Source organism: Girardinichthys multiradiatus, chromosome 2 (genome assembly GCF_021462225.1).
Source record: "Girardinichthys multiradiatus isolate DD_20200921_A chromosome 2, DD_fGirMul_XY1, whole genome shotgun sequence".
In the NCBI taxonomy this organism is placed as follows: Eukaryota; Metazoa; Chordata; class Actinopteri; order Cyprinodontiformes; family Goodeidae; genus Girardinichthys; species Girardinichthys multiradiatus.
In genome coordinates this window covers 15,743,588-15,763,264 of record NC_061795.1, presented here as the reverse complement: position 1 = coordinate 15,763,264, position 19,677 = coordinate 15,743,588, and the positions used below count along the sequence as shown (strand labels likewise).

Here is a 19,677-nt window from a genome sequence, read left to right as displayed (position 1 = left end):
ATTATGTCCTCCAGCAGCCTAAGCCTATAGCAGCATAACTACAGAAATAGCTCAGGATAACCTAAGCCACTCTTAACTTTAAGCTTTATCAAATAGGAACGTTTTAAGCCTAGCCTTAAAAGTAGACAGGGTGTCTGCCTCACGGACTAAAACTGGGAGCTGGTTCCACCGGAGAGGAGCCTGATAACTAAAGGATCTGCCTCCCATTCTACTTCTAGAGACTCTAGGAACCACCAGTAAACCTGCAGTCTGAGAACGAAGTGCTCTGTTAGGAACATATGGACCAATCAGATCTCTGATGTATGATGGAGCTAGATCATTAAGGGCTTTATATGTGAGGAGGAGAATTTTAAATTCTATTCTGGATTTAACAGGGAGCCAATGAAGGGAAGCTAAATTAAGAGAAATATGATCTCTCTTTTTAATTTTCATCAGAACTCTTGCTGCAGCATTTTGAATCAGCTGGAGGCTTTTAACTGCATTTTGTGGACATCCTGATAGTAACGAATTACAATAGTCCAGCCTTGAAGTAACAAATGCATGGACTAGCTTTTCAGCGTCGTTCCTGGATAGGATATTTCTAATTTTGGCAATGTTCTGGAGGTGAAAGAAGTAAATCCTAGAAACCTGTTTAATATGGGATTTAAATGACATGTCCTGGTCAAAAATAACACCAAGGTTTTTTACTTTATTACCGGAGGTCAATTTAATGCCATCCAGGTTAAGTAATTGACTAAGCAGTTTCTTTTTTAGACTGCGGTCCAAAGACAACAACTTCTGTCTTGTCTGAATTTAGAAGCAGAAAATTTACAGTCATCCAAGTTTTTATGTCTTCAAGACATGCTTGTAGTCTATCTAACTGGTTGGGCTCATCAGGATTTATGGATAAGTAAAGCTGAGTATCATCAGTGTAACAGTGAAGATTTATCCTATGCTGCCTGATAATTTTAGCTATTGGAAGCATATATATAGTAAAGAGAATCGGCCCAAGTACTGAACCCTGTGGTACTCCACAATTAACCCTGGAGTTTAAAGATGATTTATCATTTACATGAAAAAACGGGAATCTGCCAGACAGATAAGTTTTAAACCAGCCTATCGGTGTTCCCCTGATCCCTAAAGCATATTCCAGCCTTTCTAAGAGAATATTGTGATCGACTGTATCAAATCCAGCACTGAGATCTAAGAGGACAAGTACAGACACAAGTCCATTATCTGAGGCCATAAGAATATCATTAGTGACTTTCAGCAGAGCTGTTTCAGTGCTATGATGAGCTCTGAAACCTGACTGAAACTCTTCAAACAGGTCATTGCTGTATAAATGCTCACACATTTGATTAGCAACTATTTCTCAAGAATTTTAGATAAGAATGGAAGATTGGATATACAAGAGTTGGACAATGAAACTGAAACACCTGGTGTTAGACCACAATAATTTATTAGTATGGTGTAGGGCCTCCTACACCAAGATGTCAATTTGTCTTGGGAATGACATATACAAATCCTGCACAGTGGTCAGAGGGATTTTAAGCCATTCTTCTTGCAGGATAGTGGCCAGGTCACTATGTGATACTGGTGGAGGAAAACGTTTCCTGACTCGCTCCTCCAAAACACCCCAAAGTGGCTCAATAATATTTAGATCTGGTGACTGTGCAGGCCATGGGAGATGTTCAACTTCACTTTCATGTTTATCAAACCAATCTTTCACCAGTCTTGCTGTGTGTATTGGTGCATTGTCATACTGATACACGGCACCGCCTTCAGGATACAATGTTTGAAACATTGGATGCACATGGTCCTCAAGAATGGTTCGGTAGTCCTTGGCAGTGACGCGCCCATCTAGCACAAGTATTGGGCCAAGGGAATGCCATGATATGGCAGCCCAAACCATCACTGATCCACCCCCATGCTTCACTCTGGGCATGCAACAGTCTCGGTGGTACGCTTCTTTGGGGCTTCTCCACACCGTAACTCTCCCAGATGTGGGGAAAACAGTAAAGGTGGACTCATCAGAGAACAATACATGTTTCACATTGTCCACAGTCCAAGATTTGCGGTCCTTGCACCATTGAAACCAACGTTTGGCATTGCATGAATGACCAAAGGTTTGGCTATAGCAGCCCGGCCTTGTATATTGACCCTGTGGAGCTCCCGACGGACAGTTCTGGTGGAAACAGGAGAGTTGAGGTGCACATTGAATTCTGCCCTGATTTGGGCAGCCGTGGTTTAATGTTTTTTGAATACAATCCGGGTTAGCACCCGAACATCCCTTTCAGACAACTTCCTCTTGCGTCCACAGTTAATCCTGTTGGATGTTGTTTGTCTTTCTTGGTGGTATGCTGACAATACCCTGGATACCGTGGCTCTTGATACATCACAAAGACTTGCTGTCTTGGTCACAGATGCGCCAGCAAGACGTGCACCAACAATTTGTCCTCTTTTGAACTCTGGTATGTCACCCATAATGTTGTGTGCATTTCAATATTTTGAGCAAAACTGTGCTCTTACCCTGCTAATTGAACCGTCACACTCTGCTCTTACTGGTGCAATGTGCAATCAATGACGACTGGCTACCAGGCTGGTCCAATTCAGCCATGAAACCTCCCACACTAAAATGACAGGTGTTTCAGTTTCATTGTCCAACCCCTGTAGGTCTGTAATTTTTCAAGTCATCTCAATCAAGCAAAGGTTTCTTAAGTAAAGGTTTAATTACAGCTAACTTAAACGCCTGTGGTACATATCCATTTACTAAAGATAGATTAATCATATCTAAAATGGGGCTGGTAATCAAAGGGAACACTTGCTTAAATAATTTGGTTGGGATTGGGTCTAACATACAAGTTGAAGGTTTAGATGAAGCTAATATTTCTGATAACTCAGGAAGTTTCACAGGATCAAAACAGTCCAAACACAAATCAGGTTCTACAGTTACTTCCAATGTTGTCTCACTTGCTGTGGATGAAGTAATCACCTTCGGGAATATGTCAAAGATTTATTTTTAATAGAATCAATTTTATTTAAGAAGAATCCCATAAAGTCAAGGCTGCTCTCTCAGCAGTGAATGGATGGCTCAACAGAGCTATGACTCTGTATAAGTTTAGCAACTGTACTAAAGAGAAACCTAGGATTATTCTTGTTCTCTTCTATTAATGATGAGAAATAAGCTGTTCTAGCTTGGCGAAGTGTCTTTTTATTCAACAGTAGGCTATTTTTCCAGATTAAGTAGGAATCCTCTAGGTGTGAAGAGCACCATTTTCTCTCCAATTTTCTAACATTATGCTTTAAAGTACGCAGCTCTGAATTAAACCAGGGAGCTAGCCTCCTACGAATGATGACCTTTTTTTTAAAGGGGGCTGCATTGTCTAATGCACCACGCAATGATGAAGAAACACTATGAACAAGAGAATCAATTTGTGAAGGGGAAGAAACAAAATTATTGCCCTCCACTGTGTTTTTCTGTGATAATGAGGAAATTAAAAGTGGAACAGATTCTTTAAGGGTTGTTACAGCATTGTCTGATAATGATCTACTGTAATGAAATTTTCTTTCAGGTGTGGAGTACTCGATTAAATTAAACTCAAAGGTTATTAAGAAATGGTCAGACAGGACAGGGTTATGAGAAAATATTATGTCTTTATGAAGAAAAAGGTGGGTAGGTTTTTTAATGTTTTGAACAAAGCCAATTGAGTCTAAAATATCATTAAAGGCTATATTTAGGCTATCACTTTCAGTGTCAACATGAATGTTAAAATCTCCCACTATAATAACCTCATCTGTATTTAACACTAAATCAGATAAAAGCCTAGTCCTCAGATCCTGTCACCTATTTCTGTTTCCCGGCTTCGACCCAGTTTCTGTCCCGGGATCACGGAAACCTGCCAACTCCCTGCGTCCGTAAACCTGAAGTTCCTTCCCTATGTGAGCTTATTGTGGCTGTGCTGGATCTGATCATAAAGTCAAGCCGAGGAGTCTAGTTCACATTCCCTCAAACCCACTGTGATGTTATCATGCTGCCGCCAGCTAACTACAGTGAAGAGCCGAAAATAAGCCTCCTTGCTCTCCCATGGATTCTGAGGAGGTTAGAGGCCTTTTCTCTGAGATTCACCTTGCCTACAGTTCTCTGCTCAGCCACTAACCTATCTGCCTGACCTCAGAGGTTCCTGATCCCGGTGCTGGTGGCTTCCTGCCATTCTGCTACTACAATTGTTTATAAACCTGTAAACATCTGTTGTGTCTAGCTGAAAATTCGGGTCCTTCTAGCAATTCACTACAGCAAGGCCATAAACATTTGTTTATTTATTACATTTTGCTGCGTTCAATCAAATAAAAAAAAGAAAGACTAAATAAATGTACGTAATTATACGCTAAATATTTATGGTGTCAGAAACGTTTATTAAGGCTAAGAATTTTTGTTTTTGTAGATTTGTCTGTTAACAACATCAGTACCAAAAAGAAATAAAACTCAGCATAATAAAAAGTGACCTCTGCTGCCTAAATGAACACTTCAAAACCCATAAAAAACTTAATGTTTTCATACTCACCTCTAACTGGGTAAATCTTTGGACACTCCTTTATTTTATTTCTGAACTTATAATGCTAAATTCCCTAAGAGTCCTCTGCAGTCCAAAAACATAAAAGTGTGTGTGTGTGTGTGTTTGGAGCCATGCCTCTCTAAAACAGAAACACTGGTGCCATATATCGATAATGATGTGTTGTCTGGATAATCGCCTATGGTAAGCAATATAATGTACTGAATTTATTTTTTTTTTTTTTACACCTAAATGACCTTTCTAATAGGAATATGTCAGATGTGTAACGTATTGACAACACAGAATAGAGTACTATTACTTTCCCCAAACATCCTCTGCGCAGGAAGGGTGACGGAGATTCATGTACAGTAAGTGAAGTGAAGATTTCTCATCATCCACAAAAATTAGTTATATTTAAAACACCCCAGGATTAGAAAACGATTGGTATCTCGGCTTTAAGGTAAGGAACAACTCAGGGACAAAGAAACAATGCAGTTTGTGGTCATGGCAACAAATGACTTCTTAGCAGAGTTGATAGGTGGGGAACCAAGGCGATCACAAAAGTGTTATTTAAGAACTAAAAGTTTCTCAGGTGAGAAAATGTTTTTTACCTATAGTTTTTATTTTATGTGTCCAGTTAGTACAACATTTTGGACCAAATGACAAGTTTTAAGATAACTAACCGCAGACAGCAGATTCAAAGTTTGAATAACATGATGGATTGTGTCCTCACAAAACCTCCTTTGACAGCTAATGTACCGTAGTGTAAGTAGACTCTCACAAGTAAAACACACCATGATTTGGTGTATAAAGGTGAGACTATCAACTCCTTCCATTCACTGTTGTTGTTTTATACAAGCGCTGCAAAGCTCACTGATTTTTTCTCTTTTAGAAGAACATCGTTGATGGAAGAAATGTGAGTGGTGACGCCGTTCACATCAGAGTGATGTAGCTGGTCAGAACATGAGCAGAAATGACCTCTATCTAAATGTTGCCAAATTTGGGTGTTTTGTTTTTCATTAAACTTTGTGTTACAAGCGGTAATTCATCACTGTGGTAATTCATAGGCTGCCTGGGCTTGTCAGAGAGTGCTTTTCAATCCTTGGGTATGACATCAGTTGGTTGGGTCTCCATGCTATTGCCTGTTAGATAACATTTCTCTTGACTTCTTTCACCTCACTGGATCAATCATGAGCTCCCAGTGGAACTGAAGACTAGCTTTACTACTTCCTTCTCGAGTACCCATTGTTTTATTTACGAATTTCTGAGTTTGGCTTTCTTGTATGTAATGTAATCAGTTGTTTAATGCTTATTTTTTAAAATATTCTTCGACTTAAGACATGGAAAAACTATTGTGAACTACATGCCAGAACACAGTTGAAAAGGTAAAAATGATAAGATGTACAGTATGTCCTTTGACGGTGACTAGATGTGTGCAAGTTATCTATTTCACAGCAGCAGGTAGCTTCACCTCTTGTTCCTTTTCATCTTTTTTACTCTTATAGCAGAGTTTTTATTGATTTTCAATAACAGGATTTTTTCTTGTTTTTTTTCCATCATTTCATTTTTTTTATATATATAATTTCTTGTCTATGTTTAGCTTTGAAAGAAATCTCTGACATGTTTTCCAAATTCTATCCACAAACCTAACAGAGATAAACAGTTAATTCAGTCTTATTGGTTAGCTTTTTATTTGAAACAGCATTCACGCTATACGCTGTATTCTTGAGGCACATTCACACCAAGTGCCAAGGAACATCATGCATGGCCGAATGTAGGCTACAGCTTTGTTAAATGCAAATTGTGACAATGAATGACAGTATTGCTTCATTATTTGGCACAGAGGAAATGCATTGTTTTTATCTATTACCATTAGTGTGTTATTTTTGGAAAGATTTGCAAAGTGAGGAGTGACATGCCGTTCTGCTGGACCGAAAATACAAAAACAAAACAAAAATACAAAGCAATGCCTCAGGCTAATTATGCTTCAAGGGTTAATTCTTCACATATTTAAAAGTTACAACAAAATACAACTGCACAATTTCCTAGAGAATATTTCAGACAGATAAAAAGCCACCTTGACATTCTGAGCTTTGTGAGCCTCTTGTCACACTGTTCTCATTTTTCTGAACTGTGTTTGACAAGAGCAGAACATTAAAAGTAGAACGTCGAGGTGTTTTTGCTTACACAAAATTAACTTAAAATTAATTACAAAGGGGCTAGCATGTTTTACATCACAAGTTAAACTCCCAGAGGTGTTTTGACTATAGTTAACTGGTCAGTAATGACATTTGTGTTAAAACTCGTATGGGTTTAGTGTGTGTCAATGTAGGAGAAACATGATTTGTATACAGAATTTTGGAAAAAAAATGGAAATGAGAAGAGAATTATGGCGCACATCTTTTAAATTTGCTTATTGCATTAAAAATAAAATGACATTAAGATTTGGCCACCCTGAAACAACTGCTACAGATTACAATTATTTCACCTGGATAAAAGTACCTGGATATTTTTGAATGTTCAATAAATACTAAAAAACCTTTATCAGTCTCTCACTTAACAAGATACAGAAGCAATTTTAATACAGCTCAAAATTCACAAGATAATAAACCAATAAGGCGCAATCAATGACAAACGATTGTTTTTCCTGAAAGAGGAGCGACATCAGTCCTCCATCCCATCGATCATTTTCAACACAGCTATGAGAGGCTACGACCAGAGTAGGCACCATGCAAGTACAGGGAATATTCTGACCCAAAACCTGAACCCAAACTGTAAACTAAAACTTTCATTCCAGAGTTGTGGGAGGGAGAAAAAAGGTTTACACATTCATGTCTCCTGCAATTAATAGAGAAAATATTGGGTTTAAAACTGATTCACATGTAAGTCAAAGAAGCAGAACCCAACTTAGGATAAAGCTCATTGATTATCACAGAATAGAAGCCAGTAATTAATCAAAAGACATATATAAATTAATATTAAATCTTGTTTGTTTTTCTGACTCAGCCCTAATACATGAAGATGTGGTTTTAATTCCAGTGTTGTACCAATAAAATCGCTCACGATCTAAATTCTAACTATAACATTGTAACAGATCCTAACACGGCACCAAACAAGAGTCCAAAAGAACATGAGGAGGTTTTAATCTGGCAAAGGTAAGGGAGTGCCAGAAGGGGCTAGATCCTGCGTATTGGGTGCCACATGGACACGGGCTTCCTCAGCGTGGCCAGCATCTGGTTCCAGTGGGTGATGCCCATGCCGCTGGCCTCGGGGCCGATGATCACGTGACCCAGGTTCTCTCCCCGCCCGTCATCTGTGGCCTCTGCAACTGTGACTCTCAGGGAGAGCTCCTGCAAACAGAGCAACATGGTTACATGAATGTGTTTCGTCCAAATCTTTATGAAGCTGATTGAGTAAATAGAGGCCCTTGATTTTATTGCTTTTAGCATTTTGATCTTAGAAGCACATTTCTCAGTAAGAGCATAAGTGGTTTTGAGTGGAAAAGGTCCAATTTGAGGAATGTACTGGTATCTATCCACAAACTGACACAAAATACCATATAAAATGATTGAAAAAAACTAAAAGAAAAAAAAAATCTAAAGCACTTCTCCAAATGTTGTATTTGTCCCCTCTGACCTTCTTCAGTACAAAGGTAGTTTAATGTAGTGCATGCAAATGTATTCAATCTGCCTGAGTCAATACTTTGTTGCAACATCATTCGCTGCAGTTAAAGCTGCATGTTTTTAAGGGGCATGTCTCTACCAATTTTGCACATGTAGAGCCTGATTTTCTTGACAGTTGTTCTCTTTTAAAACATCTCAACTCAGTCAAATTGTTTAGAGACAATCTGAGAACACGAAAAGTTAAAATCTTGCCACAAATTTTTAATTCAGTTTAGGTTGGACTTTTAAGGGTGCATTTTAACACTTGAATTTTTCTTAATCTGAACCGTTTTGTTCATTTGAAGGAAATAATTTAGAATATTTGAAATAATGCATAGGATCCAACATATCATATTTCATATGTCAAAGAAATGTTCCAGATCTTTGAGCAAAAAGAAATAAGACCTGCATCATATTAAACATTTTCCTTTGCAAATAATTTTCAATTATTTCTTGACAAATTCAAATTTTAAGGTATTTTATTTCTTTTTTTCTAAACAATATACCTTTTTTCAGGTTATTGCAACTTTTTGAAACAGTAGTGCCTTGAGGCCTCTCATCTCTATTTACATGACTGTAGTGGACACAGGGATATAAAACGCATAAAATAAATCTGGAATGTTAATCACAGAACGATACAAGAAGACCTGAAAGGTGTGAAGGCCGCATGTTTTCTCTTTGCTGTGGTAATGTGCTTGTCAGTGCTGCTTACTCTTCAAGGCTTCCTATTTTGTTTCTTTGCTTTTTCTCTAACATAACGTCCCTTTCTGATACCAGCCAGAACAGTCTGAAGTGTCACCTGCAGGACAGCAGACGGTACGGAGAAGATCATGGCTTCGTTGAAGATCGGGTTTGTATCATCTCGTTTCGTGGAGGTTTTCTTCTTGCTGATCTTTCTGCCATCTTGCAAGAGATACACTTTGACAAACGGATCTGATGGTGGAGAACCAGAGAATTACATTACAGCAGCTTTTGATGCTTTCTGAAACCTGACACACACTTGGATGGAGCAGATATTAGTGTTGTACACATTACCTCAGTGGATAAAAGTACTGTAGATGAGATTTATCAGTGGAATATGAATGTGACAATGGATTTATAGCCCCTCTGTCCCTTTAGATGATGAAAATATTCTCCTGCATTCAGTTCCTGTTGATACTCAGTCATTACAAACAGTCGTGTGTTAAAGTTTTAAACCACTGTGTAATTTAAAAGCAGGTTCCAGTGTTGTGGAAGACCTCCCATCTTGTTCCAATACCAAAGAAAACTCCCTCATCTGTCCTCAATGACTATAGACCTGTTGCCCTGGGTTGCGTTTCTAACCAGCTTGTCAGCAGCACAGGAGCACCTCAGGGTACTTTACTCTCACCATTCCTCTTCACTCTGTACACCTCAGACTTCCAGTACAAGACAGACTCTGCCATCTGCAGAAATACTCGGATGGTTCTGCAGTCGTGGGGTGGATCAGAGATGGACAAGAAGCTGAGTGCAGGGAGCTGGTGGAGCGCTTTGTGGCATGGTGTGGAAACAATCATCTCATCTCGAATGTGAATAAAAGAGAGCCAATGATTGTAGATCTTAAGAGAAACAGGAATAAGTCAAACACTATTTCCATCATGGAAGAAGAGGTGGAGGTGGTGGAGGAGTATAAATACCTCGGTGTTCACCTGGTCAACAGACTAGAGTGGAGATGCAACTGTGTAGCCTACAAGAAGGGACAAAGCAGACTGTACTTTTGAGGAAGCTTATGTCCTTCAGTGTTTGCAGCAAGATGCTGCGTATCTTCTATAGGTCTGTTGTGGAAAGTGTGATCTCTTCTGCCATCATCTGCTGGGGAAGCAGCATCAGATCCAGGGACTTGAAAAAGCTCAACAAGCTGATAAAGAAGGCTGGTTCTGTTCTGGGGACTCCTCTGGAACCTCTGGATATCATAATGCAAAGAAGGATTCTTCATAAAACGAAGAATATTATGGAGAACCCTGAGCATCCTCTTCATGAGACTGTCCTACAACAACAGAGTGTCTTCAGTCAGAGGCTTCTTCAGATCTGCTGATGGCTGTGGGCAGGAGATCCTTCCTGCCCACAGCCATCAGCATCTACAATGGCTCTTTGAAGAAACCTACATAATATGAGCTACAACAACATTAAATGTTTCGTTGAGATCAATAAAATATTTTTTTAATGAATTTTAATGGAATTGAAATAATAAAGATATAAGTGATTGGCCTAATAGTTTTGCACATAGTCTTGAGTTGACAGATGTGTTATTTTGTAAACTTTTAGAATAAAATCCCCCAACCCATTAAACCAGAAAATACAGAATTTACTGGTTCTCACCTGCTGTGTTCTTTTCATTGGTCCATATCAGATTCTTGCACTTAGCCACGACCACAGTGAGGCGCTCTGCTGTTGGTAAATAGCTGAGAGACAGCAAAATCTCCCCAACTGCATCCACAGCCTGCATAAAGATAAGATGACCCCAAATGTGTCAGACTGGAGAACCTCTCAGAACGTTAGCAGTGATGAGAGTTGGAGTTCCTGCAGCTAGATTATGAGCTCGGACCACAGAACAGTCATTTATAAGACTTGTGAAATAGTTGCTAATTAAGAAACTTTGAATGTTTGAGCAAGAAACAGAAATGGAGAATCCAAAGACATCGTTTAAGGGATTGAGATAGCAAACGAAATATTTACCATTCAAGCTCTTTTGTTCCTACTCATACTTATAGAAATTAAGATGTAATAAAATAAATAAAATAAAAAAATCGTTATTTAGTTATTTAACAATTTACTTAATTGTTTATTACTGTACAGTTAGCTAACAATTACTGCACGGTCAGCTATGAATAAAATTAAAAAGCTGAAAAGCAAAAAGACCCGCAAGGTCCAAAACATTTCAGTTTCCACAGCTGAGTCTATGACGTTCTTTATGTATCACATTATAAAGCTCTGCTTCTGCTATATACACCTGAAACCAGATACCTACATACAGAGACACAACTCTGGCAATAAATCAGAGTAAGCTTTTCTTGTTTTGTGTTAGGATTACCCCAGATTATTTCTATTTGCCAAAGAGAAGAGATTTACTTTACTTTCTTTAAGTTCAAACATGTGCATACATTAAGACAACAATGCCTTTAAACAGCTCGAAAAACCCAGATCATTGGCTTTGGGGCAAAATGACTACACACAGAACAAAACCTTGTAAAGATGTTGGCTGAATCTGGTAAGGCAGTGTTGTTATCCAAAGTATAACGAGTCTTGCAACAAGAAAGTGCAAAAACACTTTCTAATAAAACTAAAGTTTTATTACAAAGTGTTTGGCCATAATCACCATCTTTTCAAGTGGTGGAAAAGGGAGAAGCTTGCTGCCCTAAGAACACCATCCCCGCTGGGATGTGCGGGGATGGCAACGCCAGGTTGTGTGATTGTTTTTCTGCAGAGAACACTGGTACTCTGCACAAGGTAGAAGAATACATTTTGTGGAAACATTGAAGCAACATCAGCCAGGAAGATAAAGCTTGGGCACACGTGGGTCCTTAAAATGGACAATGACTCTAACCATGCAGCAAAATCAGTTACAAAGTGGCTTAAGTATGATAGAGTCAAACATTTTTGAATGACATCCAAAATCCCTGATCTCAGTCCCATAGAAGATTTGTGTGTGATCAAGGCAGCCTGCAAGCATGACTCAGTTACACCAGTTCTGTCAGAAGGAGTCGGCCAAACGTCCTGCAGACTACTGTGTGCTAAAAGAAGGGTGGCGAAAACATTTGACCTCCGTCATATAGTTTATAAGCAATCCTAACAAATGTTAAGACTATGAAAATCTATGGAAACGGTTATCTCTGTTATTCTATCCCTATAGGAAATATACTTAATTTTTACATCCCCTAACTGACCTAAAACAGGAAAAGTTTAGTATTTAAAGTCAGAGAGTGAGAAAAAACGTTGGTGCCATTATCTGAACAAACCATTCAGGTCTTGACTGTAATGCAATCTCAGACCAGAGGGTATTTTTTTATGTGTTTTTTCTTGGGCCAAACTTAATGTTTATTTTTTGTTCAGTAGGATTTATCACTTTGTGCCTAACATCTCATATTAATTAAGAAAACATAAAGCCCTGGACTGTTACAACTGTGCTTACTGCGTTTGACCTTCCAATGAAGTGTTATTGTTAAAGCTGACATGTAGTTTTGTTTAGTGGCCAGGAGGGGGACTACAACACCACATCATTCCCACTGCAACTTTTACAATTTAAACAGTTAATGCTACAATTACATTTTCAGTTTTGAATTTAAATAAGCTTCAAGGTGAAAACATTTTTTTGCAGCATTTTTTTTTCGCCATGTAATCTATCACTGCAACACATAGCTTTAAAGCCTCCTGACAGACCTTATTGACGTCCTGAAGGTAGAGCCAGGCGTTGAATGGTCTGATGGTCAGGTCCAGATCTGACAGCTTCAGCTCTGCTAAGCCTGCGCTGATGTTCCTTTCATCAGCATCGATGCCGAAAACGGCGAAGCGCAGGCTGTACTCGTCCAGGGCAGATGGGTCCATGGGGACCGAAAAGCGCTCATCAAAGATTACGGTGAAAGCATTCGTCTGGACCTGTGAGAACGAGATGAAGAGAGGCTTACATGTAGGATTTTAGAGATTAATTAAACACATATAGATGGAGAGAAATGACTATGAACATTTGTTGTAAAACAGATGTTATATTGATAAACTAAGTACACCCGGAGTTTGTAGGAGCAACTACAGCAATAAAAAGTTGAAGTACCGGTACTTGTTTTCTGTATGACTTCACCGAAGTCACTGACATCATTGTAGGGAATTATGTACGGTTGCTCTAGTTCATTGAGGTTTGCAGACATTTGTTTATGCATAGGTCCCTTAAGATGCCAACAAAGGATTTCCAATCAGGTTGAGGTCTACATTTTGATTCTTTTCCTTTTCAGTAAATCCTTTGAAGATTTGCAGATGTGTTTGGGATCATTGTCCCTTCGATGAACCAGTTTTGATCAAGCTTCAACTGTCATAAAGTTGGCCTCACATTGGACTCAAGAATACTGTATGAAGAAGAATTTGTGGATGACAAGTAGCATTATTTAGAGAACCAGATAAGCGCTCCATGGTAACTCTGGAGGAGCTGCAGAGCTCCATAGCTCAAGTGGGAGAATCTGTTGACCAGACAACTGTGGCTTTTGTGGAAGAGTGCTAAAGAAATTCACTGTTGAAACAAACCTAAAAGAAATTAGGTTTGCAGTTTGCTAAAAAGCCACGTAGGGGACATACCAAACATGTGGAAGAAGGTGCTCATGTCACAGACCAACATTTAAGAATTTGGTCCACATGTAAAACGCTGCATGGCAGAAAACCAACAATGCAAATCAACCCAAACACCCCACCCCACTGTAAAACAAATGGTGGCAGTATCATGCTGTGAGGATCCTTTCCTTCAGCAGGGAGACACAAGCTGGTCAGAGTTGATCGGAAAATGGATGAAGATAAAGACAGGACCACCTGGAAACAAAACAAGCTCCACAACACTTGAGACTGAGGTGGAGGTTCACCTTCCAGCAGAACAATGAACCTGGACATTCACCCGGAGCTACAATAGAAATGTTTAGATCAAAGCATATTCATGTTAGAATGGCTCAGTCAAAGTCCAGACTTTAATCCAATTGAAAATCTGTGGTAAGACTTGAAAAGTGATTTTCACAGATATACAGGGGTTGGACAATGAAACTGAAACACCTGGTTTTAGACCACAATAATTTATTAGTATGGTGTAGGTCCTCCTTTTACAGCCAATACAGCGTCAATTCGTCTTGGGAATGACATATACAAGTCCTGCACAGTGGTCAGAGGAATTTTAAGCCATTCTTCTTGCAGGATAGTGGCCAGGTCACTACGTGATACTGGTGGAGGAAAACGTTTCCTGACTCGCTCCTCCAAAACACCCCAAAGTGGCTCAATAATATTTAGATCTGGTGACTGTGCAGGCCATGGGAGATGTTCAACTTCACTTTCATGTTCATCAAACCAATCTTTCACCAGTCTTGCTGTGTGTATTGGTGCATTGTCATCCTGATACACGGCACCGCCTTCAGGATACAATGTTTGAACCATTGGATGCACATGGTCCTCAAGAATGGTTCGGTAGTCCTTGGCAGTGACGCGCCCATCTAGCACAAGTATTGGGCCAAGGGAATGCCATGATATGGCAGCCCAAACCATCACTGATCCACCCCCATGCTTCACTCTGGGCATGCAACAGTCTGGGTGGTACGCTTCTTTGGGGCTTCTCCACACCGTAACTCTCCCGGATGTGGGGAAAACAGTAAAGGTGGACTCATCAGAGAACAATACAAGTTTCACATTGTCCACAGCCCAAGATTTGCGGTCCTTGCACCATTGAAACCGACATTTGGCATTGGCATGAGTGACCAAAGGTTTGGCTATAGCAGCCCGGCCATGTATATTGACCCTGTGGAGATCCCGACGGACAGTTCTGGTGGAAACAGGAGAGTTGAGGTGCACATTTAATCCTGCCGTGATTTGGGTAGCCGTGGTTTTATGTTTTTTGGATACAATCCAGGTTAGCACCCGAACATCCCTTTCAGACAGCTTCCTCTTGCGTCCACAGTTAATCCTGTTGGATGTGGTTCATCCTTCTTGGTGGTATGCTGACATTACCCTGGATACCGTGGCTCTTGATACATCACAAAGACTTGCTGTCTTGGTCACAGATGCGCCAGCAAGACGTGCACCAACAATTTGTCCTCTTTTGAACTCTGGTATGTCACCCATAATATTGTGTGCATTTCAATATTTTGAGCAAAACTGTGCTCTTACCCTGCTAATTGAACCTTCACACTCTGCTCTTACTGGTGTAATGTGCAATCAGTGAAGACTGGCTACCGGGCTGGTCCAATTCAGCCATGAAACCCCCACACTAAAATGACAGGTGTTTCAGTTTCATTGTCCAACCCCTGTATTCCATCCAATCTGACTGAGCTTGAGCTGTTTTGGAAAGAAGATAAGAAGCTTTCACTGTCTAGATGTCTAAAACTAGTAGAGATATACCCCAAAAGACTTGCAACAGCAATTTTCAGTGATATGTAGTTCTACAAAGTATGGTCTACAGGCAGGTATTTTTTGTCATTAAATAAAAAAAAATGTATCCTTTACCTTCAATTTTACAATGACGCACTACTGCGCGATGAGCTAGCACATAAAATCACAAAAAAATGCATTGTGAAATGGGGAGTGAATACTTTTGCAAAACACTGTAGACTAATGGTGTTTTGTTCAGATTAGCACAGAACAGAGAGTACCTTAGAACAATAAACAGACTTAACCATTAAAATTAATGCAACAATCTTTATTTAAAATTCTTTTTTTGCAATGGTCTTTGTTCATAAATATTTTGTTCATAAATGTGCAGAAATATTCAGAGCACAGGGTCATCACATCAGCTTTGAAGGCTGACCTTGGATAGTGCATCAGATCAACTATCTAAACAACTTCATAACTTCCAAATATCTGCTCAAATTAAGCCATGCACAATATGAGGTTTCCTTCCTACAATGTTGGTCTCATCTCTCAGGAGACAACTATGACGATGTTTTTATGTTTGGAACATGAAGCAATAAAAAGAGATGGTATGTGTGGAAATGTGTAAGTGTGAGTCACAGCAAAAAGAAAAAGATTATTAAAGGCGAAAACAAAGACAAGAAGCCAGTTCAGCAAACTGAAGGAGAGAATGAGATGAGAAGAAAATCCAACAAAACAAAGGATGATAGTGGGAGGAAGAGGTGGGCTGATGGAGGGGAAAAAATAGTGATGACAAAGAGACAATGGATACAAGAATAAGCAGGAGCAAACAGTGAGAAGCCTCCCCACAGTCTGTTAATGATGCTGCATAGGTGGCTGCTGCCATCATTACAGCAGGATGGATACTTTGAAACAAAATAAAAAAGAGGAGCTGATACGTCTGTATCCAACATGTCAGCCTGAAGAAACTGAGCCACACCACAGCGAGATAACTCACAGCAGGGATTGAGAGGAGGACGTTCTGGCAGCGAGGAAGTGAGAGCAGAAGGCAGGTGGCAGGTGGAGCAGATGGAGGAACACAGCCGCTTTTCTTCATTTCATATTAGAAGGCGTTTATGAAACTAGCTGTGAATTTTATGACAACTAAGAATGAGAAGAGAGACTTTAATAGGTAATCAGTCCAAAAGGTGAACTATTACCAGCTAAAGATAAACTACTGTTAACTGAAGACTGTTGCTGGCATACAAATAATTACCATGGAGCATAATAAATGGGAAAATGACAGCCAAATTGAAAGAAGGGCCAAATCAAATCTTCACAGGAAACTTTAAATTAGAATCTGAAATTCTGGTTTCACAGGTTACAAGTTAATGAAGAAATGTGTTGGTAACTGAAACCAGCATTTTCTGAGGTGGAAAACACAAAATCCTATCCTTTTCTGATCAATGAACGCAGCATTACCAGGTCGCACTAACAACACTCTTCGGTGTGGAAGTTGTTACTGAATAAAGAAGGCTTAAGAAGCTACTTTCAGCATCAGTGGGTGAAAATGACCTCAGGGGAGGCGTAAAAGGTGTAAGAAGCTAGTTAAAAGGAAACTTCCTTTCAGCATGTTGTCTGGCTGCTACATGAGCCGATGACAGAAAGGCTGAACATCCATCCATCTTCTATACCCGCTTCTTCCAGGTCACAGGGGAGCTGGTGCCTATCTCCAGCAGTCTACAAGTGAGAGGCAAAGTACACCCTGGACAGGTTGCCAGTCCATGGCAGGGCAACACAGAGACTTACAGGACAAACAACCATGCACACACCCAGTCATACTTAAGGGCAGTTTAGAAAGACCAATTAACCTAACAGTAAGTAATGCTAACCTACACTAAGTAATGCTAATCATACTAATCATGGTAAGTGTTAATATCAGTTACTATTGACAGTTTAAAATGTCAGCTCAATATTGATTTTGCTGTTGTTTTAAAATAATAAAATCATGTTTTATAGTAACTACTCTCTTACAGGGAGTGACGTCACCTCTGCTTCCAATATGAATAATTAATGAACACTCACAGCAAGAAGGCTGGAATTAAATATTTTATGCTGGTATGTATAGTTCATCACATGAAATCCTGATCAGCTAAAATCTGAATCTGGAGGTCAAAACTTAATGAAAAGTGCAGACAGGAAATGGGCCACATTGTGATTGGTGCGTCTTTGATTGCAAACTGAGCAAGCTGAGCTGCAGTCTTATATCTATCTGTCTGTTGTAACAGTAAAACAAGGTGAAATCTACCTTCCTGACTCCAGCTCCCAAGGGAGCAGCTAGTGTACCAAATGAAACAGACTGCTCTGTTGAACTGGAAAACACTGGCTTGTCAGGAGGCACGATTGAGCTCCTGGTCCCGTGGGACGGATCACTGTCACGGTGGAAATTCAGTTGAGGCTCCAGTCTGAACCCAGTTTCAACAGATTTCAAACTTCCCTCTAGGTGAGAGACAGTGAGCTGGTCTCAGGTCTACTTTTTGTTACAACACAGTAATCAAAAGTTTGAAAAATTAAGTATTAACAACCTTCTGTAATTGTACTTTGATGGAGTTAGTGCCACTAACACTTTAAAGCTGCATAACTTCTATTGTTTGATCGCAAAAACTTGCTCATTATCAATCAACACTAAACCGATGGATTTTGTTCCAGTGCAAAGTTCAGCACCAATGCTGTGGGTTGATTTTTAGATAACAACTAATATGTTCTATAAAAGGCAGTCAAAGGTCCAGATCCTATAATGACTAAAGAAACCGTTCAAGAATCTAGTGTGACACCAATCCAGGTTTAGCTGATATTGTTTTGTGTTTTTATTAATTCTGGGTAAATATTATCTCCATAAAGATTCTATGTAAAGGATATCAGGAATGCATTATAGCTACATACTATTAACAGAAAAATTAAAATGCATGAATAACAAATTAAGTATCTGTGAATCAGATTTTTTGATTGGCACAGGGGTTGCTAATAGAGCCTTCTATCATTAGAAAGTGAACATACGAGTCTGGTGCAGGTCAGTGTTTCAAACTATATAAAAGACAGGCAGAGCCAGACATTGGTTTGTGGAAAATAATTACATCATGATCTGCCTCCAGGTTGTACAGTCTATGTGCATTAAGACAAAGGGTGTAAAATTTGTGGTGTTCTACTGCATCGGGACAGCAGAACCTTACATTTTACATGACGTCACCATCCCATTTTATATCTTTAAATCAGTTAATTAAAGTTTAAAGCCCTGTACCCAGTCTGACCTTTGCACGCCTATGAACCCAAACTCCAACACTGATGAGCTCAAAAGGCATGAAGACAGAAGCTTCCTTACCCTTGTGACTCCCACATTAAGCTCCTCTGGCCCCAACGACACTCTGATGAAACAACCAGGAAAGTCCCCTTCCTCCTTCTCCAGCAAGTCTTTCCCCTGGTGCAGGGTGATATGAAGCAGCTGCCGAGGCGCATCGAACTCCAAGGTCACTTCCAGCTGCCCGACCGTGAAGTCATGGCCGAAGTTGTTTGCGATAGAGGAGATGGAGCTGAGTGAGTCGGTGGAGATGGAGCGGTTGAGCTGAGCCATGCCTGTTGGGTCCAGCTCCCTGCTCATCAGCTCCAGGTGGCCCAGCTCCCTGAATGCATCGGTGGTGTCGCCAAGGGCCAGGCTGGGTTTACGACTGGAGGTGGTGGAGGTGCGCCGGTGGTTGTTGGCTGCCACTCTCTTCAGGGAGGAAAGAAAAACAATTATCAAAGGGAAATACTTCCTGTTCTAAAGGAACCCAGAAAGGTTAATAGAATTTATTTTAGTGTAAATGGTTAGAATATATAAAACAGCATTTCTCTGGTTTAGAGTCTTTAAGCTTTGTTTTTGGCCTTATCTAGTACCTAATGACAATCCATGGGGCCTTGGCACCTCCAACACCCACTCTGAAGTTCCCCCCCACCAGTCCCCTACCCACGCCGGGGACAGCTCTTTCCATCCAGGAGAGGGACGTCAACAAACTCTTCAGTAGACAGAACCCCCGGAAAGCTGCTGGACCGGATTCTGTCTCACCAGCCAGCCTGAAGCACTGCGCTGATCAGCTGTCTCCAGTCTTCACAGACATTTTTAACACCTCACTGGAGACATGTCATGTGCCAGCCTGCTTCAACCATCGTCCCTGTTCCCAAGAAGCCAAGGACCACAGGGCTTAATGACTTCAGACCCGTCACCCTGACCTCTGTGGTGATGAAGTCCTTTGAGCGCCTTGTGCTCTCACACCTAAAAGACATCACCGACCCCCTCCTGGACCCCCTGCAGTTTGCCTACAGAGCCAACAGGTCTGTAGATGATGCAGTCAACCTAGCCCTTCACTTCATCCTCCGGCACCTGGACTCCACAGGAACCTATGCCAGGATCC

At 40.2% G+C, this 19,677-nt stretch overlaps 1 protein-coding gene across 2 annotated transcripts in view; it reads right to left on the bottom strand.

Annotated features, from left to right (window-relative positions):
• Positions 1-6,196: 6,196 nt before the first annotated feature.
• syt12 (synaptotagmin XII) overlaps positions 6,197-19,677 on the bottom strand; it is a 38,939-nt gene continuing 25,458 nt past the window's right edge. For both annotated transcript variants that reach the window (XM_047354975.1, XM_047354982.1), the window contains exons 4-8: positions 18,612-18,998; positions 12,587-12,802; positions 10,529-10,649; positions 8,991-9,124; positions 6,197-7,879 (exon numbers count right to left, since the gene is read on the bottom strand). In XM_047354975.1, coding sequence (XP_047210931.1) covers positions 7,706-7,879; positions 8,991-9,124; positions 10,529-10,649; positions 12,587-12,802; positions 18,612-18,998 — 1,032 coding nt within the window. In that variant the 3' untranslated portion in view covers positions 6,197-7,705. The remainder of the gene's footprint in view (positions 7,880-8,990; positions 9,125-10,528; positions 10,650-12,586; positions 12,803-18,611; positions 18,999-19,677) is intronic.